The sequence below is a fragment of the Peromyscus leucopus genome, chromosome 8a, assembly GCF_004664715.2.
Source record: "Peromyscus leucopus breed LL Stock chromosome 8a, UCI_PerLeu_2.1, whole genome shotgun sequence".
Classification (NCBI taxonomy): Eukaryota; Metazoa; Chordata; class Mammalia; order Rodentia; family Cricetidae; genus Peromyscus; species Peromyscus leucopus.
Genome location: NC_051085.1, coordinates 35,650,227 through 35,675,525, shown reverse-complemented (window position 1 = coordinate 35,675,525; position 25,299 = coordinate 35,650,227). Strand labels below are relative to the sequence as shown.

General features: G+C 41.0%; 1 protein-coding gene across 8 annotated transcripts in view; it reads left to right on the top strand.

Annotated features, from left to right (window-relative positions):
- Window positions 1-25,299, top strand: part of Aig1 (androgen induced 1) — a 222,679-nt gene that overhangs the window by 38,878 nt on the left and 158,502 nt on the right. For all 8 annotated transcript variants that reach the window (XR_005090197.1, XR_005090196.1, XM_028861410.1 and 5 more), the window contains exon 2: window positions 1,144-1,299. Coding sequence is in view for 6 of the 8 variants with exons in the window: in XM_028861410.1 (XP_028717243.1) it covers window positions 1,144-1,299 (156 nt within the window). In the remaining 2 variants the exon portion in view is untranslated. The remainder of the gene's footprint in view (window positions 1-1,143; window positions 1,300-25,299) is intronic.

The following is a 25,299-nucleotide window of genomic DNA, read 5'->3' as shown; positions in this document are numbered from 1 at the left end:
ATAAATAAATTCCCTGTTTTGGCAGATTCATGACAGGTCTTTTAAGGGAGCATAATTTAAAAAACTATTCCTGAGAATTGTATTCATATGTTTTGATTATATCTACCCAAACGCCACCTTCAGCTCCTCCTCAGCCCTCTCCCAACTTCTTATAACTCACTGTCTTAGTTACTTTTGTATTGCCATGACAAAATACCGTGAAGAAGGCAACTTACAGAAGGCAGCATTCAAGTGAGGGCTTGCTTACAGCTTGAGTGGGTTAGTTCACGGCCATCATGGCGGGGAGCATGGCGGCAGGCAGGTGGGCATGGCGCTGGAGTAGTACCTGAGAGCTTCCGTCTGATCCACAAGCACAAATCAGAGAGAGAGAAAGAGAGAGAGACAGAGAGAGAGACAGAGACTGAGAGAGACAGAGACAGAGAGAGACCGAGATTGATCAATCACTGGAAAGAATGAAAGCATGGTATGGGCTTTTGACACCTCAAAGCTCATCCCCACTGCCATACTTTCTCCAACGTGGCCACACTTCCTAATCTTTCCCAAAAAGTCCCACCTGTGGGGCTCTTCTCAATGAAACCACCCTCTCCATCCCCTCACTGCTACCTTTGTGTGCACAGGTGTGAGGGTGGGAGGCCATCTGCTCAAGCATGGCTAAAACACCAGGGGTCACACCCCTGGAGAAAACTGACGCTTCCGCTTCTGCCCCAGCAGCCTTTGCGTGCCTCAGCTATGGGTGGGCCTTTGTCAGCCCCTCCCCCATTTATGCTGGCATTTGGACTGGCTTGATGTTGTGAAGCTCTTTTGCAGAGGAGTAGAGCTGCCCTGAGCTCCTGAGTACAACAGCTCCGTCCTCATCTCTGGCTCTGACCATCTTCCCACCCCATGTTCTGTGATGTTCCCTGAGCCTTGGGGAGAGGGGACGGAGGTAGTCTTTTTAAAGACAAATCCTCTCACTTATTAATTGTAAACAGACAAAAAAGCCAGCAAAAGTCTCTGGTTTTCATTCTCAGGGTGAGCTTTGTATTGAGGCGTTGGATGTATTCTCTTCCTCTGTCATAATGCAGACACACAGCTACCTTTGTGTTCCGGAACTTGGGTCTCCGTAGCTCTTGCTGACCAGGTTGGGTGGTTGTCTCCTCGCAGGTCATCCAGGCTGTCTTCTTCGGCATCTGTGTGCTGACTGACCTCTCCACTCTCCTGACCAGAGACAGCGGGAATCAGGAGCAAGAGCGACAGCTGAGGAAGCTCATCTCTCTCCGGGACTGGACGCTGGCTGTGCTGGCCTTTCCTGTCGGGGTTGTGAGTATGACGCAGGATGTACTTAGCACAGAACGCATGTGGGTCCCACTTCAGACTTGTTTAAAAAAGAAAAATGAGGACTGCTGGGTGGTGGCAGCGGCAGGACATACCTTTAATCCCAGCATTTGGGAGGCAGAGACAGGCATATCTCTGTGAGTTGAGACTAGCCTGGTCTACAGAGTGAGTTCCGGGATAGCCAAGGCTACACAGAGGGACTCTGTCTCAAAAAAAAAAAAAAGAAGAAAGAAAGAAAAAGAAAGAAAGGAAGGAAGGAAGGAAGGAAGGAAGGAAGAAAAAGAAAATGAGAGCCTTTCATAGAAAAGTTCCTCCTTTCATCTGTACTAGGGATAGAACCCAGGACCCCATGGGCTCTCCCGCACTGAGCTACATGTTGGCCCAAGGTTTCTGTGTTTGTTTTCTAATGCTGCCAGTGCTACAGAACTTTTTATTCTCACATGGTGCTGGAGACTGGATGTCTGAGGTCAAGGAATCCTGGAGTTGGTTTCTTTTGACACCTGTTTCTTTGGCTTCAAGAAGGCTGCCTTCACCCAGTGTTCCATTTTCTTTCCTCTCTGTCAATCTGGGCTTTGATCCCCTCTTCATATTAGGTGAACTATTATGTCAATCAAACTCTCCAGTGGCTGCATTTAACCTTACTCGAGATTCTGGGGGAATTAAGACTTCAGCATATGGGGCCTGAGATATACCAGGTGGTGAAATATTTGCCATGTACACATGAGGCTTGCATTCAATCCCCAGTACCTGTATAAAAAAAAAAAAAAAAAAAAAAAAAAAAAAAAAAAAAAAAACAAAACTGGGTGTGGTGGTTTGCACTTGTAACCTTAGTGCTGTGGAGTCAGAGGCATGGAGATCTCTGGGCCTTGTTGGCCAGCCAGAATATCCTACTTGGTATATTCTAGAACAGGGAGAGACCTTGTCTCAGAAAACAAGGAGTATGGCTTCTGAGGCACAGTACCTGCGAAGGTCCTCTGGCCTCCACATGCATGGGCACACACACACACACACACACACACACACACACACACACCCCATGCCCTCATACACATATGTGTGTACACATACACACACACAGACACAGACACACACAGCACAGCACATGGTTCAGTCCCTAACATTTTCATGAATAGCCTACACTTAAAATAATAACTGTCCATTGGGTCAACTGTTCTAGCACTTTGGACTTAAGAGGAAATCAGCATGAGCTAACACTTCACTCACCCAACTGTGCCATTAGCTTGTATTGCTTAAATAATGCCGCTCGATGTTTGCGTCTGTCTGGCTCCATTGATTTTCTGTTTTCAGTTTCGTTCCCTCCATAGCTCAGCTTCCTTCACGAGGCTGTTAATTTTCCATTGTCTACACACAAACCGCGTTTCTTTACAGGCTCCGTGAGACACGAGAGACTTATAACTTGTGTGTAGGCGGAAGAATGAGGGATTTTTTGTGTATCTGAGACTGTGAGAGCAAGTTAGAAGTACCTTATGCAACACAGTTTGAGACCTTCGGTTTGCTGACTGATTCTGGCTGGAACAAACAGGAGCTCCAAGGTCATGGCTAGCACACAGACTGAGTCCAAGTTCAGTACAAGAGGCGTCAGAAAGTTCTTTAAAGCCTGCCTTTGGCTCTTTCGCATATGTGCCAAGTCAGTGTTGGCAGAGACCTCCATGTTCTTAGCACCAAGTTGCCATTTCCCGTGTACTGAATTGTAATTTCGCGGATGACGTAGCCCTGCACTCTTGAGAATAACGCAAGGGCCAGAAGAACCTCAGAATCCAATCATAAACCTCCTCATTCCCTCATCCTTTTCTTTTGATATTCTAAATGCATGAGTGTTCAGATGGAAGCTGTCCAGCAGACCGCTGAAATCCTCTTGTTTAAATGTTTTGCATTTATAATTTTCCTTTATACAATTCAAATACTTAGCCATTGTGCTAGCACAGACTTGTAATCAGAGTACTCTGGAGGTTGAGGCAGGAGGATTATTGATTGGGGCCATCCTGGGCTGCATTGTGAAATCTTAGAAGGTAAATTCATCTGACTTTCCATGAATTGCGTCAGAGAAAATTCCCATGGCACAAAACGTAAAGACATGCCCTTTCTGCACAAAAGAATCATGCCTTGAAATCCAGGTGTCTGTGTGTGGAATTCTGTCTTGGTTTAGCAGGGAGAGGAACCACACTTCTCATCTTCACCGTCTGCATTTAACCAACGTCACACATTGCACGTTCCCAGCACGAGGGAGCCCCTTTCCAGGTTGGTAAGCTCCTGTCGGTAGGCCATGTCTTTCCTCCTGTGCCTTGGTACCTGCTGTGCTTCCTGGTGAACCGGAAGTGGTCAGAGCTCTGCAGATGCACAGAACAAATCATTGAAGAGTCAGTGATGGATCAGAGATGTGCGATTAGCAGTTATGTGGCTCTCTTCTATCAGTATCGATACCAGATGTCACTATCTCCAGTTTTCCCAGTCTTCTTCCTGGGTCACTTCCCACTTCCATTCGTGACCCTGAAATTTGAAAATTCCTCTCTATGCTTTTTTCTCTCCCATTTCCCCTTTCCTTGTCTCTCCCCGCGTTGATAAAAGTCTCTGTTGCTATTCTCTAAAATTGACATGATGTCCACACGTTCTCCTCTTTCTACACACTGTCATTGACTTTGTGTCTGCTCACCCTGGTCCCACCACACTCCTCACTCTAAGGCAGGGAAAAAAAATCATTTTGAGTTAAAAAAAAAAAAGCACCCGAGAGATGGATTATTCTAAGATTCCACTAATTTTATTACATAGTGTATTTGCAAATGATAGAAATTGAATGCTATAAGCATTTTAACTCAAAACAAGTCTTCACCCAAACACTTAACTTGTCATTTACTCTCACCTTTTTTTCCCTAAAGTTACTTCTCCAATTTTTTTCTCGGGGTCCCTGCGTATTTGCGGCAACCTCAGAGACTCTTTCGTTCCTTCATAACTTCCTCTATTTTGCTCATCTACTTCAAAGGGTCTAGAACCCCACTGTAGCTGTGTTCCTATCACTTAAGATGTCCCTCATGGTTTGCTTCTTTTTTCCTTCTTGCAGCAATGAGCCCCTAGGCATAGACTTGTAATCAGAGTACTCTGGAAGCTGAGGCAGGAGGATTATTGATTGGGGCCATCTTGGGCTGCATAGTGAAATCTTGTCTCAGAAGGTAAATTGATCTAACTTTTTATGAATCATCGCATCAGAGAAAATTCCCATGGCATAAAATGTAAAGAGGGCCAGTGGCAGTCAAGATAGCTTAGATTTAGCTCATCTGTCAACAAGTGAAGACTCCTGGAAAAGGTAATGTACTTTTTTCTTCGAGTTTGCATTGAGGATGCTTAACATAGTTAATTCTCTGCCTTCTTAACACAGTAGGAAGCATGTCAGTCTCATACTCTAAAGGTCCTGAGTTTGAGCCTCAGAAAGCATGCTTAACAGGCCAAGTGATTAGTGTTTGAAGCAAGAGCTTTTACTGTTGTGGTTAACACAGAACTTTACTGAGCAAAACATCCCAATGCTATCTCCATGGTAGGGAAGCACTGGCCTGACCTGAGCCTCCTGAGGTGGAAGGTGCAGAGGCTGGACTTTGAACTAGGGTCCCCAGAGGTGTCCTTGGCTCTGTTCCTCTGCTTCCAGGGTGACTACCAACCTTCCAGAGTTGTCCTTGCTGCTTCCTACTGGCTTCCTCTGTGTGCCACACTTTCTGTGTGTCAGTTGGTTATTGGGAAAGCGATATTTTCTTGCTTCATGTTTTAGAAAAAGAGCATAAAAACAGGGCAGTGAATTGTATGACGTCTGCTCAGACTGTTCTGAAGAAGTTTCAAGGCCAGAGCTTCTCTGGGTCCATGTTTTCTCTGTCTGTCTCTGTCTCTGTCTCTGTCTCAGTCTCCCTCTCCCCCGACTCTCTCATAATACAAACTAGAGGGAAAGAAGCACATAGGCTATCTAGTATCTGTAGGTTTTACATTGGTGCTTCCTCCAGGAGCAAGGTTAATTGTGAGCTGACAGTAATTGCTTTATTGGAGCATGATGTAATGCAAAAGATTTGGAGATCTCTGGACCTTACACGGGCACCTTCATGGCACCTTTGACCCCAACGATACAGAAAAATAATGAAATACCCCAATCAAAGATAAGTACGGTGGACTTTTGTCTGAGTGTGACTTGGAGAAGCTGGGCAGGGTGGCTTGTGTGGACAGAACAGTGTCATCAATCGCTGTGTCGATTCCCATAAAGAGCAAAGCTGGCCTTGGTTAGTGGCACTAATGGCCGGAAACCGCTGCCACTCCCTAAGCCTTGCGGCTCATTTTGCAGGGATAACCCTCTAGAGGCTGTTCTTCCCATGTGCAGTTCATTTCTCAACCCCGTTCCCCTTTTAAAGAAGCGTTACAAATAATTCTGTGACATTATGTGGTCTGGAAGCCCTGAAGCTTCTTAGGAGCAGTCCAGGGAAGAATGTCTTTTGCCTCCTCTGAGTTTGTTGACTCTTGTGCTGGCGGATCCCATTGTAGTTGAGAAAGTGGGCATACCCCTTTAACTATAAAGGAAAACAAAAGATCATGAAGAGTCTGGAATGCCCCTCACCCCAAATGTGTCTCGGACTGCCATCCATGCAAAAGGAACAATTGCATGTTTTCTGTTCATTCAAACCCATGCAGCTCTATTCATCCGCAGCTGCTGAGCGTGAATAGTACCCATAATCAAATCTTACCACATCACCAGTCCAGCTTTGTCCTGGTGCTGCCTTGCCTTGCTCCAGTCCAGATGCTACCCTAACCATCCCAAAATGAAGATGTGAATGGCCCTCTCTGAGTGGGTTTGGGGAGGCCCTGGAGGTTTGGGTCTGTTCTATCCTGGGAAGGGCATCCGGATAGTCTGTGGGAGCAAACCCAAATGTGCGTACATGAGTTCGCCTGGAATTTGTCCTTCTTACTAAATTTAGTCTCAAAGCTGTTTGCCAACTAACCATTTCTGCCGTTATAATATGTCTTGTACACACTTGAAGTTTTTGCAATGTACTTACCAGCTGTAGGCTCTTACTTGTGACAAAGACTGTGGTACCTCTTCCTTAGGAAACACAGGGAAAGCTAACTTTAACACCTCAACGCAAACTCGAAGAGAAAAGTGCATTACCTTTCCCAGGAGTCTTCACTTGGTGACAGATGAGCTAAATCTAAGCTGTCTTGAAAAAGTTTTTGAGATGTATGCAAGTTTGGATTGCTGTGCTCCAGTTATTCAAGAAACAAGAGACATTCTTTTTCTTGTTGATTTTTCAGTGCAAAGATTGGCTTAGATGGGAAAAATGTGTATTAGTAGTAATTGCTAATGTTAAAGGTTTTTATTGCATATTATTTATTCCTTTGTGTATGTGTGCGTGCACACATGTGGGGCACGTGGCACAGCTTGCTTGTGGAGCTAAGAGGACAACTTGCCAGAGTTTCCTTCTGCTATGTGGGTTCCATGGATGCAACTCAGGTCGTCAGGCTGAGGACTCAGTGCCTTTAGGTGGTGAGCCAGCTTGCCAGCCCTTAATTGCTAGTTTTAATATATGCTAATGTAACACACAATGGAAATTAATTTGATTCCAGTTGAGATTACAACTGATAACAAATGTTTCCTGTTTTGAAATTTAGAGGGAAATAATTTTAAAGTTCCTCATTTAATTTATTCTGTAAATTCTGGATTTAACTTTAAAATATATTTATCTGCTAAGACTGTATTACATTTTCTTATATGTATCTAAAATCAAACTCTTTTCTATTTTCTTCAGGCTTTAGCTGTTATCTTGTTCATTTAAATGCTCCTTTTCACCCCCAAAATTAAAAATATATTGTCAGTCAAGTAATATTTTGTTATAAAACATGGTTTTGCCGCAGTGGGTGAAGATGCTTGCTACCTAGCCTGATGACTTGAGTTGGATCCCTGGGACCCACAGTGGAAGGAAAAAAATGATTCCAATAAGCTGTCTTCTGACTTCTACTTTCAATCCGTGGTACAAGTGTGCCCATACATATACATGCCACATCAACAGTAAGTCAAAATATAATTAACCAAAACCCTGTCCACTTTCTGTTGAGTCAATCACATGCTTGCCCATGCACAGGAATGAGAAATAGATTTTAATTGCCCAGTAACAGAAGGTTTATAGGTGAAGAACCATTCAAAATCAAGTGTGCCAAATTATCCATTACAATCTATTGCCAGACAGATTTAAGTACAAAATCTCATCACTGTAAGAAATTTGAATATGTCAGGTTTCACTCTAAGGAGACCATCCTTATTCATGAACCACATTAGCATGGAGATTTAAATGGACATTATACAGACTTGTGTCTAAGGTACAGAGAAGTCGTACGAAAGAAGGGGATCGTATTAGGGATGGAGAGACTTCCCAGAAAGGTTGATTTTTGAGCTCAGTTTCAAGGGTTGGGTGCTGGGAATTGAACTCCAGTCCTCTGAAAAAACCTCTCAACCTCAGAGCCAGCTCTCCAACCTCAGTTTCTCCTTTGTCTCTCTCAGCGCCACCTACGTGGATTGTACATCTGTTGTCTAAGCTTCCAAAACACAAAAAACATACTTGATAAAGCAAGGGGATCACATCTGTTGCATGTGCTCTCAAGACATAAAGAGGAATACAGCTCTCCAGGCACTTTCTCCATCTGGCAAATGCATCATTCCTGACCCCTTCGGAACAGATTTGTCTGGAGGTCTCTTTGGTTAAAACCATTGTATTCCTAAAATGAGCTGTGAGGGGTCCCGAGAAAGCAGGTGGGAGCAGCGGGAACTGAGAGCTTCACTGACTGGTTATCCTTAAGGGATGGACTCTTGCTGCCAAAAGAAGTCTGGGGCTTTAAAGAATCTTTGTAAAATTTAAAGTGTAAATGAATGGGATTCTAGGTCATTTACCCTTTGCTTATGCTGACATAAAACATAGATGTAGGAAAGGTGAAAGACTGTGTGGATGTTTTCTGCTTTAGTCTACTTTTTCCATTTACTCTCAGTATCATTCTGATCACGTTATCTCAATCCATTTGAGTTTTGTCATAAACTATTTAAATTTGACATTTAATGAAGCCATTATGAGAGAAAAGTAGATTTCTAGGACAATTAACTAAATGGTTTGTGTTTAATTTCTGAAGCTCCCGATAGAACTTGTCAGCAGTGGCCCTCGGTGTAGACCTGCCCACTCAGGGCTTCAGACAGACAGATTCAATGTGTGCAGCCTCCCTTTACCACCTCCTCTCCCTGCAATATGTAGAAAATTATCATTTTCCTGTATGTGATTTCATGGAGGTTTCTAGAGGCAAAATGTTTTCAAATTATCTAAGAAAATGAAGATATCACCGTTCCACATCTTTATTGTTAAGTAATGCACGTATTTGAAATTTGAGAATATAAATCATTAAACCTGATCTTCAGTAGTATTAAATAGTATGTGAATATTTTAAAATAGGTGATTCCTGTCTTCAGAAATATGACTGTACAGCTTTGTTGTGGGCACCCAGGAAAAGGTACAGTGAGTGGTGATTAAACAGACATGTGGAACACTTCATTTTTTTTGTTTCTTCTCTACTTATCTCTTCATTTACCCTGCCCCTTTATGGTTCTTATTTTTCTCTGTATCTTGCCACCTTAATTCTTTTCTTTTTCATATAAAAAGAAGCATTTGCTATGGAGGTGTTGTGGAATTACTTCATTTCCTGTGGATGTTTTGAGGTCGCTCTTTACATGCTGTGGCTAGATCAAGTGTGCTGTGTTATATCATCTGGGTATAAAAGCATTGTCTCTCTGAAGGAAGAACCTTCTGGACCTACCACCAACACATTTGTTAATTTCATTGTGTGCATGGGATTACCGCGTGTGGTATTTGCTTCCCCCATCCCCCCACAACCTATCTTGGGTAGGACTTTCTTTCATCATCTCTTTTTATATTTCCTGTTCGAGAAGCTCAGTAGAAGGATGGGAGGTGGAAGAGAGTGAGGAGACAGTGTGGCCATGGTTCATACTCAGTGATACCAAACCAGCAGTGCTCCCTCCTAAACCAGCTGTGCTCCCTCCTAAACCAGCAGTGCTCCCTCCTAAACCAGCTGTGCTCCCTCCTAAACCAGCAGTGCTCCCTCCTAAACCAGCAGTGCTCCTTCCTGAACCAGCTGTGCTCCCTCCTAAACCAGCAGTGCTCCCTCCTAAACCAGCAGTGCTCCTTCCTAAACCAGCTGTGCTCCCTCCTAAACCAGCAGTGCTCCCTCCTAAACCAGCAGTGCTCCTTCCTAAACCAGCAGTGCTCCCTCCTAAACCAGCAGTGCTCCCTCCTAAACCAAACCAGCAGTGCTCCTTCCTAAACCAGCTGTGCTCCCTCCTAAACCAGCAGTGCTCCCTCCTAAACCAAACCAGCAGTGCTCCCTCCTAAACACCTTTGAAGAGCCATCTGCCCAGCAGTTCCTCTCTAGAGAATGTCTATTTTTGGTAGGTTGGGTCTGTACCTGATTTACACATAGGCGCCAACACATGTCCTGGGAATGTGGGCTGCACTGATGAGGTTTGGTACCATGTTGTGATGAAGAGAGAAACCTTCATCTCAGAGAGTGCTAGGAAGAGCCCTGCAGCCCTGTTTTGTTCCTCTGCTTGTCTGTTCATTGCTCATACCGTGGGGATGGTGAAGGACTAGGAAATAAGAATTCCATTAGTGGTATGCCCAGGCATAAAGGCATGGCTGAGAAGGGTCGCCCACATTGGCATGTGCGCCTCGAGAGCTTCCTCTCTTCCTCATGTTGTTTGCCTTACAAATCCACTACAAGGTCAGAGGAATGCTTTCACACACGTGCGGATGACTAGACAGAAAGAAGTGTCGGCATTCCTACGTTCAGGGAATGAAATGAGTGAGCAAGTCCCCAGGGGACCGCTGTTGGGGTAGAAAAAAAATCAGTATTGAATCAACAAAGGAAAACAGCCTCCAGATGTATTGACACACTTAACATTTATATCTGAATATTTAGAAATGCTAACTGCAGCTTTGCCCCCACCCCCACCCCATTTCCTTGGGGTTTTAGAGAACAACACATCACATACCCAGGGGCCTTTGCTGTTGTTGCTAGTTTTATTCTAGCCTGTAAACAAGCAATTCCACTTGGGCTTCCTGACGGTTCTCACCACTTCCCTTCCCTTGATGATATGACCTACAGACGACCTCCGAGCTAAGGCCTACCTTCTAACGCCTGTGCACTCCTTGTGGACCAGGTACCATGCTAATGAGGGCTTCACTCCAGTGAGCTGTTTACCTCTCGGAGCAGTTAAGGATGAGCTGCAAACATCCTCTCCTCATTTCCCAGATGAGATGAGTTGCTGTTGTGCAGTTGGCCTGTGTGAGGGCACGTGGCTGGTAAATATTGCTACTGAATCAAGCAGGAGTCAAACCTAAACCTTCACCAAGAGGAGGGCTTGCTCTTAAAAGGTGGTTTAAGCATTCTAACCCACCAGAGGTAGCCTTGCTTCTCAGTGTTTGCCTTATTGGTATTCTCTAGGTCTCACATACAGCCTGACCTGACCAACCTTTCTCATCTGGAGGATGATGTGTCAGAATGAGGAAAGGGAGTCTACAGAATCCAGACAAAAGTTACTGTGTTGTCTTTTCCTTTTTTAAGTCTTTAATGAAAGACTGTTCATGTGCACTGTTGTTGCTTACCCCGATAGATTGTTTCATGCTAGCAAGACCATGGTTTTGCAGTTTTATAGGACAGTTTGCAAAGTTTTGCTAAGAAAGAAAAATTTCCAACTTTGTCTTCTCATTTCAACTATTGTATATAGACTTAAGTACCACAGGCTTACCCAATGTGTTTCTCAAAATATGTTAAAATAAGTTTTTATCATGTGGATTTAAAAAGGTAGCTAATTGTATTTGGTATAATGTCTAAAAAATCTGCACGGTTCTGAGATGCCACAGTTTGTAGCTGCACAACTCCCCCCCCCCTTCTTTTATTTTACATTTCATTCATTTTACACACCAAAGATCCCCCTCTTCCCTCCTCCCGCTCCTCCAGCCTCCCCTTCCCAACCCCCCTCCCACTCCCACCTACAAGAAGGCAAGGCCTGCTGTGGCTGGAGAGATGGCTCAGCCGTTAAAGGCCAGGCTCACAACCAAAAATTTAAGAGTAGTTACACAACTTTAAAAAGTATTTTTGGCAAAACTGACCTAGTACATTCTTCGTGGGCATATATCCTAACAAATGAATTATATCTAGTCAAAAAATATTTTACTATGAATTCCAAAAAGCTGTTTTGATCTGCTTTATCAAGAATATTTGCCGTCAAATCCACTTTCCTTTGTAAATTTGTAATGTCTGGATCCAACTATTTTCAACTAGGATTTGAGGTAGTGTTAAGTCACATTGGATAATAATCTGATAAGAATATTCCAGCCTCCTGGGTCACTGTGTTGTTCAACAAAGAATGCCTGAAAGTAATCTGGGCAGTTTGAATAGGTGCCTTTATGATGTAAGAGAAACATAAGAACCTTCTCCTTTTATATACCCTTAGAGTGGGCAGAAACTTTCAGTAGATGGTCTGACATAATCAGCCTATGTTGAGCAAGTTACTGTGTTACTTACTATCATACAATTTCACTAATTTTGAGTCATACATAAACAAGAGACATTAGACAACAAGAAATCACTTGTTTCTTCAGATTGTGATAATGGAGCGAAAACTGCTACTATCTATCCAGGCCACCGCAGCTGGTTCTTTCTCTGCTTCTTTCCTGTCCAGATAAAGTACTTGATGCATTGGACCTGGTCAATGAACACTGAGCCTGAAGAGCCTCAAGCAAATAGGAATAGTGTGGTGGTTTGAATGAGAAATGTCTCTCAGAGAGGCTCATGTATTTGATCATTTGGTCCCAAGTTAGCAGTACTGTTTTGAAAGGTAATGGAACCTCAGGAGGTGGACCCTTTCTGGAGGAAATATGTTACTGAGGCTGGGCTTTGAGGTTTTATAGCCTGACCCCATTTCCTGGTCTGTCTCTGCTTCCTGATTGCCAGGTTGGGCCCACACTCATCACACCATGACTTCCCCACCAAGATATCTTCTGTCTCTGTTTCTGTCTCTGTCTCTCTGTCTCTGTCTCTCTCTGGAATTGTAAACAAAATAAATATTTCCTTCCTATGTTGCTGCTTTGTTCATGGTATTTTATTACAGCAACAGAAAAATAACTAATACAGGTAGTAAAGGGAGAGAAAGAAGGACTTGCTATAGGGAAAAAAATCACCCACATGAATTGGTTTTCTTCCAGGTCTTTTATTGTTTTGACAAATAAGTGTGAAAACAGATGTTTCTCCTATCCTGATGTCTTCTCAAACTGTGATTCCTCAAGTAATCAATGATTATCATCTCTTTTCCTTTCATTGAGCAGAAGGGTATTTCACATAGACAGACAGGCAGGCAGGTACGCACACACAGACACAGACACAGACACAGACACACACACACACACACACACACACACACACACACACACACACACACAGTGGGTCAGCAATTGATCGATAAAACCAAATGTCTAAGCCCTGCCCTAGGATGCCACAGAATCCACAAGTGCCTTCCCCTTTTGACTTTGCTTTCGTGATAGGAGAGGAGGTGACTGAAGCAGATGACAAAGAATTAAGATGCACTAAATGCAAAGGAAAGATGATACCTGTGCTATCAGGTAGATTGCTGACACATGGAATGCATGGGCCGGTCTTTGGCCCATGTTGGTTGCCAACTCTTTCTGTATTATCTATAGCAGAGATCACCACTGAGAAATTTAAAAGTAACAAAAGCCCACACAAATTCTGATAGTAAGAAAGTACTAATTTATAGAGAAACTCCTGAGAAATATCCTCATACAACTATTTATTTTTGGGAAATAATCATATTTATAAATGTGCTCCCATTTGGAGATGCTCATGCTTTAAGTTAGAGTGCATATCATTCATAAAGGAAAAAAGGCTCTTGATATGGTCTTGATACAAAACTATGAAACAAATACACTAATGCCCCTTCATATTTGTTCTTAATTGCAACCTATATGCAGAGCATGCCATTGTTCTCTGTTATACATATTTGCCTAGTTTTTATGCATCTAATATAGAATGAAGAAAACACAGAAAATCATTGTCTTCCTCTTCTCCTATCATGAAAGCAAAGTCAAAAGGGGAAGGCACTTGTGGATTTTGTGGCATCCTAGAGCAGGGCTTAGACATTTGGTTTTATCGATCATTGTTGAAATAATCTTTCAATAAATGAATTCATGTTAATTAATGATTATAGGCTACATTTTAAAATAAATTTATAATCTATGATGAGAAGTGAAATTCAGAACAACAGGAGCGACTAAGCTCTCTCTTACTGGCAAGATAACTTTGACAGAGCCAACAGGAAGCTAGAAGATTTCTAGATGAACTTGAAATCAAAGGAAGCAGTGGTAGTAGTCAGTGACAGGTGATAAAATTACTAGATTTACATATATCCTTTTATACTCTGTGGATTGGCTTGTGTGGTGGTTTGAAAGAAAATAGACTGAACCTCTAGGTCTCTGAAACTGTAAGTGAGCCATCCCAATTCAATGTTTTCTTTATAAGAGTTGATGTAGTCACAGTGTCTCTTCACAGCAATAGAAACCCTAAGGAAGACAGAAGTTGATGCCATGGACTGGGATATTGCTGTGATAGGCCTGACCATGTTTTTGTTTGGAGGAATTAGGACTTTGGTACTTTGGGTTAGGAAAGCTGTAGAATGTTTTAAGCACTGCTTAATGGGCCGTACTAGTAGGAGCATGGAGGACAGTGGTGCTGAGTGTGATTTGATGAACTGTGGTAGTGAGGGGCTACCTCAAAATGTTTCAGAGGAGAAGAAGTTTAGTATGTTGTCTAGAGTTTGTTCTTGTAATATTTTGGTGAAGAATATGGTTACTTTCCTGCCCTTACCTGAAGAGTCTGCCTGAGGATAAAGTGAAGAGTTTTGGATTAATTCCGTCGGTGGAGGAAATCTCAAAACATCCCATTATAGACTCTGCTGTGTGGTTATTAGTTGTAACTCTAATGAAGATTTTTAATGAAAAGGAGCAAGCTGAGCAAGAAAAATTCAGAATGTACAGATTGAGAAAGGGGGCACCAGAAAGGGGAATAGATCCTGTGTTTAAGGAGATAAAGAGTTTAAAGAGAGTGGTGACCTCAGGGCAAGATCCCACACAGCTAAGTTTCCAATTTGTGAAAAGGACTTAAAGAAAAACTCAGTGCTGGGTGTGGTGATGCGCACCTTTAATCCCAGCACTCCAGAGGCAGAGGCTGCCAGATCTCTTGAGTTTGAGGCCAGCCTGGTCTACAGAGCAAGTTACAGGACAGCCAAGCTTAGGCAGTGTAGGTCAAAATGAAAAACGGAAGGATGGTGAAGATGTATTTGAAGGAGGAGGGCATGTTTCAGCCCCATCAAGCAGCAGAACTTGGCAGCTTCAGGGATATGGTTCTGTGGTTATGGGTGAAAGAAAGGGGCTATGGAATTTGCCCCCCAAGATGAAGGAAAGCCACTGAAGCCAGGCATATGTCAGGGGTGTCCCTGAATGGAGACCTAGAGTGGCCATTGTGTGAAGCTGTGAAGTTGAAACATGAATTGCCTTGGATACCCTAAGATGTTAGCGATGCCAGAGTCATGGGATACCTGATGAGAAGAGCTGCTTATCGGTATTGGATTGAGCCCAAGAGAAAGAAGTGTGTTGCTGAATACTTCAACAAAGCTGAAAGGAGTTGGAGATGGAGATGTGAAGAGCATTTTGGCATCAGACATGGGGATGCAGAGTTTGGAGGTTGCCCAGCTGGTTTTTGTCTTGCTTTGATCCAGTATTTCCTCACTATGCTCCCTTCCCTACGTTTGGAACGGTAATATATATCCTGTGCCATTATATGTTGGAGGTATGTGATCTGCTTTTTTATTTTAATTTTACAGAGGATGTCAATTAAGAGATTGCTGTGAGTCTCAGAAGAGACTTCGGACTTTGAAACAAGTTTGAGACTGTTATAGACTATGGGGACTTTTGAAGTTGGAATGAATGCATTTTGGCGTTATGATGTGGCTACAAGTCTTTGGGGGCAGAGTAGAATGTGGTGGTTTGAAATAAAATGGCCCCTAAAGAGAGTGGCACTATTGGGAGGTGTGGCTTTGTTGGAGTAGCTAAGACCTTGTTGGAGGAGGTGTGTTACTGTGGAGGAGGGCTTTAAGGACTCTTTTGCTTCCGCTTTGCTCAGTGCCACAGTCAACTTCCTGTTGTCTGCAAGATATAGGACTCTCAGCTACTTCTCCAACACCACATCTGCCTGCACCCTACATGCAGCCATGCTCCCCACCATGATGATAATGGCCTGAAACTCTGAAACTGCAAGCGAGCCACCCCAGATAAATGTTTCTTTTATAAGAGTTGTTTTCATGGTCATGGTGTCCTTTCACAGCAGTAGAAACCCTAACAAAGACAGCTTGCTAGGTTGACCAGAAAGCTCTCTTGGTGATAACCAGATGGCCTTGTTGTTTTTGCAGTGCTGTAAGTGCTCAGGTGCTTTTGACTACCTGAGACGATCACTGCTATGGTCATCTATCTCCTGTCTCCCCATCTTTCTTGGGAAGGCTACACTTTAGTCACTATTCACCTTCTGGTATTAGAATAATATTATGGCACACAAATGCTATTTTCAAATCACTGAATGTGAGGTCTCATTGACATGTAGTCATCTAATGGTGGATGCCTCTAAAAAAGGCCAATTCAATTAATCCATTAAGTTTTATTAGATTATATAAATTAGATTTTTCTTAATTTTATTCTCAGATGACAACCTTAAGTTCATGTTTTATTTATCTAGACAGCTCTCCTATGTACTTAAGACCTCCCTTTGGATAATCATGTTAGTGTAATTGTATATACAACTAGACTGTAGTCCCCCCTTTACTAAAAATGAAAGAAGAAATGGAGAAACAGCAGGGGTTTGATTAGTTAGCACGTTTACAATGGGCAAGGGTTTACAGATTGCTTTAGAAAACAAGCTGCTTACATAACTGCTAATTGATTGACAGTAGTTCTCAAACACAAAACCTGTTTGCATGTGAGCACTAGGAGACCAGATTAATTATTTTGTTTACTATCACTTGTCAAAGAGAAAAGGATTTATTTATTTCGATGCAGAATTCAATTTAAAATGGATCTGACTGTGAATTCCTGAAAAGGTTAGCTATTGTATCCATAATGTTAAAATGACCGCATTATGGGGATGATCTCAGCTGTATGACATGTAAGGCAATCACTAGAGAATAAGACTAATATGCATTTTGATCGGATAATCCAGCCTCAAACCATAGCAGGAACCATCCACTCAATCTAGGGGGTAACTCACATTTGTGTGAGCAGGAATATGAGCATGGAAAGGCTCAAACCAAGTCAGGAGCAGCAGAGAGTCAAAGTCAATATTGCTTCTTTATCATATAGATAAGAATTTTTTAGAAGGAGGATGCACATGGTCAAATATTTCTCATTGAGATGAATCAAATTCCACAAGATCCTTATGATGAACAGAGATAATATATTTTCACTATTTATCTCATATTCAGTTCTGCTCCTTTATGGCCTCATGTATCATGTTTGATCTAGAGAGCCAACTTAGTGATTTTTACAATATGTGTATGAATGCTCTGTCTCTGTCTTTTTCTCTGTGCACACATGTGTATGTGCACATGCATGAGTGTGTGTGTGTGTGTGTGTGTGTTGTGCTCTTTCCCCAGAATCATTAGCTGTATTCATTCACCTGAAATTCTTTGTGTTCTTCACAACTACCTGCTTTTCTAGAGGACTCAGAATTAATTCTGAAAGTTTCTTGCATTTAATTCATCCATGCATCCAATTATTAATCCATCTAAAAGTTCTAGTACACTCTATGTACAAGAAAGTATTTACAGAGCTTAAAAACATTCATGCTGGGATCCTTACCATCTGACTTTAAACTCTGGGTTGGTCACTTATTCATTCTGATGCTGGGAAAGTAATTTAATTTCTCTGAGTCTGTTTCTTCATCTATAAAACCAGATGAGATTGGGCTCATTCAGGGTGGTATGGCCGTAGACCATCTATAAAACCAGAAACATAACTATAGTTATTGCTTAAAGTGTCGACCTCAACATAGTTAATGCTGCCAAAAGACCCTGCTTGTCAAGTCCAACCCACATGTTATAGCATCAACACAACTGTATGCCAGCCTTACTAAAGCACTGAGAAAGATTACCTTCCTAAAATGACTTCAGAATGAAAAAAAAAATAGAGTAATGGGGAGAAAGTCAGCGATTGCCAAGTGCAGGGAGGGTGGACTGCACAGGATTGGTATGGAGAATTTCTTTGTGTAAGGAAACTCTTTTGTGTTGAGGTCACTGACAGCTAGGAAGCAAAAAAAAAAAAAAAAAAAAAAAAAATCAAGATGGAAAGACTAGGAACAAAAATATTCCCTTCAGGGATATTTCCCCTATTGGCTTACAGTCTTCAACTAGAGCCCATTGCCTAGAATTTCTACCATCTCCCAAATGCTGAAATTCCAATGAAGTTATGAATCCATAGATGGGTTAGTCCATTGTCAAGGCTACACTAATTAATTCCTAATTACTTCCTAATCACTGATACACTGAGGACTAAGACTTCAGCACATGAGCTTCTGTGGATATAAGATCCAAACCACAATAACCAAAATGGGCCTTCAGAGTTGTCCAGAACTGACAGAACAGGGCTGAGTCTTTGTATTCTTGCAGCAGCTGGTAACTAGATTTGACCTGCCTTCAAGAAAGGATCATGACCTTTGGCAAAACAGTTACTCAAGTCTTAGAGCAACTCGCAGTGAGGTTTACAACTCAGAGCTGCCAGCTACTGATACTGGGAATAGCTCAGGTTGGATATATATGCCCTGATGAAGAGGGCCAGGAGACACACTATAGCACCCATTGGTTATTGGCATAAGTAATAAAACCCATTTTCAGATTTGGCAGACCTCGTTTAATTACTACATCTGCTGTTCACCAATATGAAGACATAGGAGGAAAATAATTTCTTAGTTCAAAAGTTGGTCTATGAAATTCACTATTTTGATTTGAAAAACCTTTATAGTTAGGAATAGAAGGTAACTTAATTACCTGGCCAACAGAACTGTCTCTAGCCTTGCCTTTTACTGAAGGCACAGCTCCTCTATGGGATAGGCTCTGTCCATTACCTTGCAAGAGTTCAGGGCCTTCTGGTCTACCTCACTGGCCACACAGTTTTCTGATTCTGGTACCTGTACTTGTCTCGTAGGTACTCAAGTTTCTGAGTTTGACGCTGTTTGGGTTTTTTTTACTACTTTTTTTGTAATTTTTCCTTTTGTTAGCTCTTACTGAGCTGCTTCTGTGCTCAGCCGTACATTTAAAGATGCATTTTTAGAAATTTATTAGAGCCTAGAGTTTCAAAGCAGGTATTTTTTTAAAGCTTCATATACTCCACAGTTCTGGAGAAAGCTAAACCCCAACTCTCTTCACCAAAGGAAACTTTTACTTATTCTTCTTATGACTTTATTCTTAGTTCTCTAGTTCTTAAATTGTCTCTTCTTGATTTTATTTTCTTTTTCAAAAGCACTATCTTCTCTTAACTTTTTATATCTGTTATTTGATCAATTTTGTCTAATAGAGAATTATTTGATCATAAACTATTTTTCTGACATGAATTTTCTGCTTTGTGTTTAATTGCCTTCTTAGCCCAATTCCTCTATGTGCTTTTTTAAAAGTATCTTTATTTGCAGATAATGTGATAATATATTTGTGACCTTAAAATTCCTACAGCTGGTAAACAATTGCAAAAAGTAGCTGGATACAAAATTAAATTACAAAAATAAGTATCCCTCCTATATATAAATGACAAGTAGACTGAAAAAGAAATCAGGGAAACAACACATTTCACAATAGCCTCAAATAATATAAAATATCTTGAGGTAACAGTAAACAAGCAAGTGAAAGATTTGTATGATAAAAACTTAAAGACATTGAAGAAGATATCAGAAGATGGAAAGATCTCCTATGTTCATGGATCAATAGAATTAATATTGTTAAAATGGGCATCCTACCAAAAGCAATCCAGATATTTAATGCAATCACCATCAAAATTCCAACACAGTTCTTAAAAGGACAATCTTGAGTTTCATATGAAACACAGAGAGAGAGAGAGAGAGAGAGAGAGAGAGAGAGAGAGAGAGAGAGAGAGAGAGGGAGGGAGGAGAGAGAGAGGAGAGAGAGAGAGAAAAGATAGCTAAAACAATTCTTAGTAGAATAATAATAATAATAATAATAATAATAATAATAATAATAATAAAAACTGCTGGAGGTATCACCACCCCTGATTTCAAGTCATACTACTGAGTTATAGTAATAAAAAAGGCAAGGGACTGGCACAAAAACAGTTACACTGAATACACTGATTGGCGGAATCTAGCTGAAGACAGAGACATAAATCTGCACATTTATGGATGCCTTGTTTTTGAGGAAATCAAAAATAAACACTGTGCTGGTCAAACTGGGGAGCTACAGATAGAAGAACCCAAATAGACTCACACTTACCACCCTCACAAAACTCAACTGCAAGTGAAGCAAAGACCTCAACATAAAGCCAGAAAACACTGAACCTGATAGACAAGAAAGTGGGGAACAGCCTTGAACTCATTGGCACAGGAGAAGAATTCCAGAAGAGAATACCAATAGCACAGGCATTAAAATCAACAATTAACAAATGGGACCTCATGAAACTGAAAAGGTTCTGCATGGCAAAGGACACAGTCATTCTGACAAAGCAGCGCCCTACAGAATGGGAGAAGATTTTTACCAGCTACACATCCAATGGAGGGCTAATACCCAAAATATAAAGAACCTAAAAAACTAGTTATTGAGAAAACAAATAACCCATTTAAAAAGTGGGGTACAGAGCTAAACACTCGGGTGGGGGATCAGGATCCATCCCTGGTGCATGGGCAGGATTTTGGGAGCCCAGTGCCTGCAGTGTGGCACCTTGCATAGCCTTGGTGCAGCAGGGAGAGGCTTGGACCTGCCTTGAGTTGGTGTGCTGGGCTCTGCTGACTCCCTATGGGAGTCCTTGATTTGGAGGATGTGGGGATGCGGGGTGGCTTGGAAAGGAGGGCTGGGGGGTGAGAGGAGGGAGGAGGTGGGATCTGTGGGTAGTATGTAGGATGAGTAGAAAATTTCTTAATAAAAAAAGGGGGAAGTCCACCTTGGATCCATTGAGATCGTTATTTAGATACACTAAAGTCTCGTTTGAATATGTTGCAGTAGATAATTGGAGTTCTTGGTAATTTTATATACTTCGTTCCAATCACATGTGATTGATATTTATCCTTCGCTCAATTGATGTAGAAACTGTAGGTGCAAACCTCACCCTTGCCCAAGACATTCACATTAGTCGTTGTTGTTCCACCATTAAACTTTAAAATTTTTTTACTTATTGCTTAGGAATTAATAGGAGCAGTGTCTTTTTTTGTCAAATAATTTTCCAGTAACAAATAATTTGATATGCCATATCTTATGTGATCTTTACTTTGCTACTGTAAGATATATGGCTCTTTATAATAATTAAATGTTGTTTCAAAGTGTAAAAAAAAGATACTTTGACTTCTTCTTTCTAATTTGTATCCCCCTTGACCTCCTATCTTATTGCTAGGGCTAAGACTTCAAGTAGTGTATTGATTAGGTATGGAGAAAGTCGACAACCTTGTCATATTCTTGACTTTTAGTGAAACTGCCTTGAGTTTCTCTCCATTTAAGTTGGTGTTGGCTATGAGTTCCTATAAATTGACTTTCTTATTTTGAGGTATATTCCTTGTATCCCTAGTATCTCCAGGACTTTTCTCTTAAAGGGGTGTTGGATTTTGTCAAAGGTCTTTACTGCATCTGATTTATCTGGTGGATTACAGTAATTTATATATGTTGAGCCTTCCCCAAATCACTCAGATGAAGCCTACTTGGTCGTGGTAGATGATCTTTTGTTGTGTTCTTGGATTTTGTTTATAAGTAGCTTATTAAGAATTATTGCATTGAAATTCATAAGAGAAATTGGTCTGTAATTCTCTTTCTTTGTTGTGTCATTATGTGGTTTGGGTATCAGGGTAACTGTGACCTTGGGCAGCATTCCTTATATTTCTATGTTGTGGAATAATTTAAAGAATATTGGCATTAACTCTACTTTTCTTTTTTTTTGGGGGGGGGAGGGTTTCTTGAGACAGGTTTTCTCTGTGTAGCTTTGCACCTTTCCTGGATCTCACTCTGTAGACCAGGCTGGCCTCGAACTCACAGAGATCTGCCTGCCTGTCTCCCGAGTACTGGGATTAAAGGCGTGCACCACCGCTGCCTGGCTAACTTTACTTTTAAAGTCTGGTCGAATTCTGCACTAAAACCATTTGCCCCTGGGGTTTATCATTATTATTATTATTTATTTTTATTTTTATTTGGAAACTTTCAATGACTGCTTCTCTTTCACTACAGGTTCTAGGTCTGTTTAAGTTGCTCAGCTGATCTTGATTTAACTTTGGTAAGTGGTATATATCAAGAAACTTATCCATTTCTTTTAGATTTTCCAATTTGATGGAGTACAGGTATTTAAAGTATGTTCTCATCATCTTTGAATCTCCTCAGTATTTGTTGTTCTGTCTCTATTTTCATTTTTAATCTTGTTAGTTAGTGTATTGTCTCCCCTATTAGTTAATTTCAATAGGGGTTTGTCAGTCTTACTGATTTTCTCAAAGAACCAACTGTTTGTTTCATTGATTCTTTGTTTGCTTGTTTTTATTGATTTTAGCCCCAAGTTTGACTATTTCTTGCCATCTACTCTTTTGGGTATGATTTCTTTTTTTCCCCCTCTGGAACTTTCAGGTGTACTGTTAAGTTACTAGTATGTTAAGTTTCAATACTTTTTAATATAGGCACTTAGTACTATGAACTTGTCTCTTAGAGCCAACTTCATTGTGTCCCTTGAGTTTGTGTATTAATTTCACTTCTAGAAAGTCTTTAATGGCCTATTTTAGTAGTGAGCTATTCAGTTTCCACAAGTTTGTAAGCTTTCTGTTGTTTCTGTTGTTATTGTTGATATCCAGCTTTAATCTGAAGTGGTCAGATAGGGTGAAAGGTGTTGTTCCCATTTTTTTGTATCTTTTGAGACTTGCTCTGTGCCTGAGTATGTGTTCAGTTTTGAAGAATGTTCCATGAGGTGTTGATCTGAAGGTGTGTTCTTTAGTGTTTAGGTGAAATGTTCAGTAAATATCTATTAGGTCAATTTGGTTTATAATATCAATTATCTAGAGCATTTCTTTGTTTCATTTTTGTCTGGATGATCTGTCTCTTGGTGAGAGTTGGGTACCAAAGTCTCCAAGTATCTGTGTGTGAGAGTCAATATATGACTTAAACTGTAGAAGTGAATGAAAGCTGAAGTTTTTGGTCTCTTCTCTGATTCGATGTGAGAAACTTCTTTCAAAGAGATGTAGACCTTTCATCATGTTTAGTTCTCGTTGGGTACTAATTTCTAGTAATTTCAAATGAGTCATTAATGTTAGCTGTCACTCCAGTGCTTGGTTTTGAACCCTGAAGATTTGTAAAGTAGTTGTGCCTCGTCCACTTTCAGCTCATGTACAATATTCTTGTCCGGGCAGCTGAGAGCATGTGGGGAACGTAGCTGTTGGGCCTGGCCGGAGACAGAGCTTGGTTAGGATAGCAGAATGTCCCTGTATCATTTAGATTGTCATGGGAAACGATTCATTTCATATCCAAGTAATAAACATCTCTAGTAAAGCCATCCAGAGTGACAATTTTGAATTCATCTGTTTTATACAAACAAGACTATTCTTTTTTTTTCCTTGCACTGATTTCAATCATCTTTGCCTTTTAAAGAATTTCTATATTTTATCATTTGGAGTGGAGAGGCTGTACTGGAGATTCAACCATGACCTTGCGCATTTCAAGAAAACATGTTTACTCCTGAGCTACATCCTCATCTAAGTCTTTATAAAGCTGTTTATGTATTTTTACCATGGAAATTGTCAAATTGTATAACTCAAGTATTTCCCCCCAGTGAGCTGATTGTCAAACATTTGCTAGCATAGCACCACTGGGAGCTACTCTCTGTTTGTAGGAAGTGACCATCCAAGGTGGGTAGCCCTGTGTGGTTCTTGACAGTGAAGGTTGTGATCCCTGTACTCCATTGAGGGAATTTACACAGGTTATTCACAGTGACTTTCCAGAAAGTGTGAGTCACCTTGCTTGCTAGGTGTAATGCTAGAAGGCCAGGAGGCACAGCTAACTGAGTAATCAGTCTTCCAGGTAATTCTTTAGATACAAACACGGCACAGATGGTATGAACTTGACTTCCTGCACTGCTAGTCTGTTGGTGGTATGGCCATCAAACCCCAAAATAACTTTGAACTCTACTACCAGGGCATGAATATGAAATGAATCGTTTCCCATGACAATCTAAATGATACAGGGACATTCTGCTATCCTAACCAAGCTACTTCTCTGGCCAGGCCCAACAGCCACATTCCCGACACGCTCTCAGCTGCCCAGACGAGAATACTGTACATGAACTGAAAGTGGAAGAGGCCCTTTAGAGATCTTCAGGTTTCAAAACCAAGCACTGGAGTGACAGCTTGCATTAATGCCTCACTTGAAATTGCTAGAAATTAATACCCAAAGAGAACTAAACATGATGCAAGGTCTACATGTCTTTGAAAAAAGTTTCTTGCACCAAATCAGAGAGAGACCAAAAATCTTCAGCTTTAGTCCACTTTATTCCACTTGTACAATTAAATCATATATTGACTCTCACACATTGATACTTGGAAACTTTGGTACCCAACTCTCACCAAGAGACAGGTCATCCAGACAAAAATGAATTGCACCTTTGTTTCCCGAAGCCCTTTAGAAAACACAGGAAGGAATAATTCCAACTCATTCTTTGAACTCGTTCATTTTCCTCCTACCAAAATCAGATGATGACACCTTGAGAAAATAAAATAATATATCAGTATACTTCATGAATAGAGATAAAATAAAACCCAAATCTTGAACAAAATATCAATAAGTGGAATGCAGCAGCATATGCATATAACTATGGCAACCAGCCATGGGTTGTTAGTTTGACCTTAAAAATCAATGAATACATCGCTGAACTGACAGAATAAGAAAAAAAGCTTAGGGTAGTGGTCTCGAGAGATGCCCCCAAACCATCTGAGAAATATTATCACTCATTGTAAATGCGTGTATCTCCCAAGTAAAATTCTATGAGATCTTCCTCAGCTTGTGAAAAGACATCTAAGAAAAACTGCAGCTAATGCCAGACTTCACTGTTGAGAAGTTGAACAATTCTCTGCAACAGAGATGATAAAGGCTTTCACTGTGAATGAACCTTTACTCACCTTTGTGCTAAGGACCTAAGTAGCAGAACAAAACAACATGTAGTTTATAAAGGAGTTTTGTTATTTTGGATACATACCTATCTAAAAGAATTTTTAAAGTAGTTGCCAAAACTAGTAATCAAATTTAGTAAAGGCACAGGGGACAATGCCACTATTTAAAACTTATGTTTTTATAAAGTGGCAACAAAGGACACACAAAAATATAATCGTAAACAGTAGCTTCCAACAACACGAAATACCTCTGTATAGATTCAGCAAATATTGTGAATATCTGCACATTGTTAACTAAAAATGCTTCTGAGAGAAATGAAAGACAACTTCAGTACACAGGCAACCTGTGCTACCAGTAGGAAATCTCAGTGTAACCAGGTGGTCAGGTCTCAAACAGTAACACTGAGAATTCTGACAAGACATTCGTAAAAGTTCAACAAGCTGAGATTCTAAGGTTTAAATGGAAGTGAGAAGGACTGAAGAATATCAAAAACC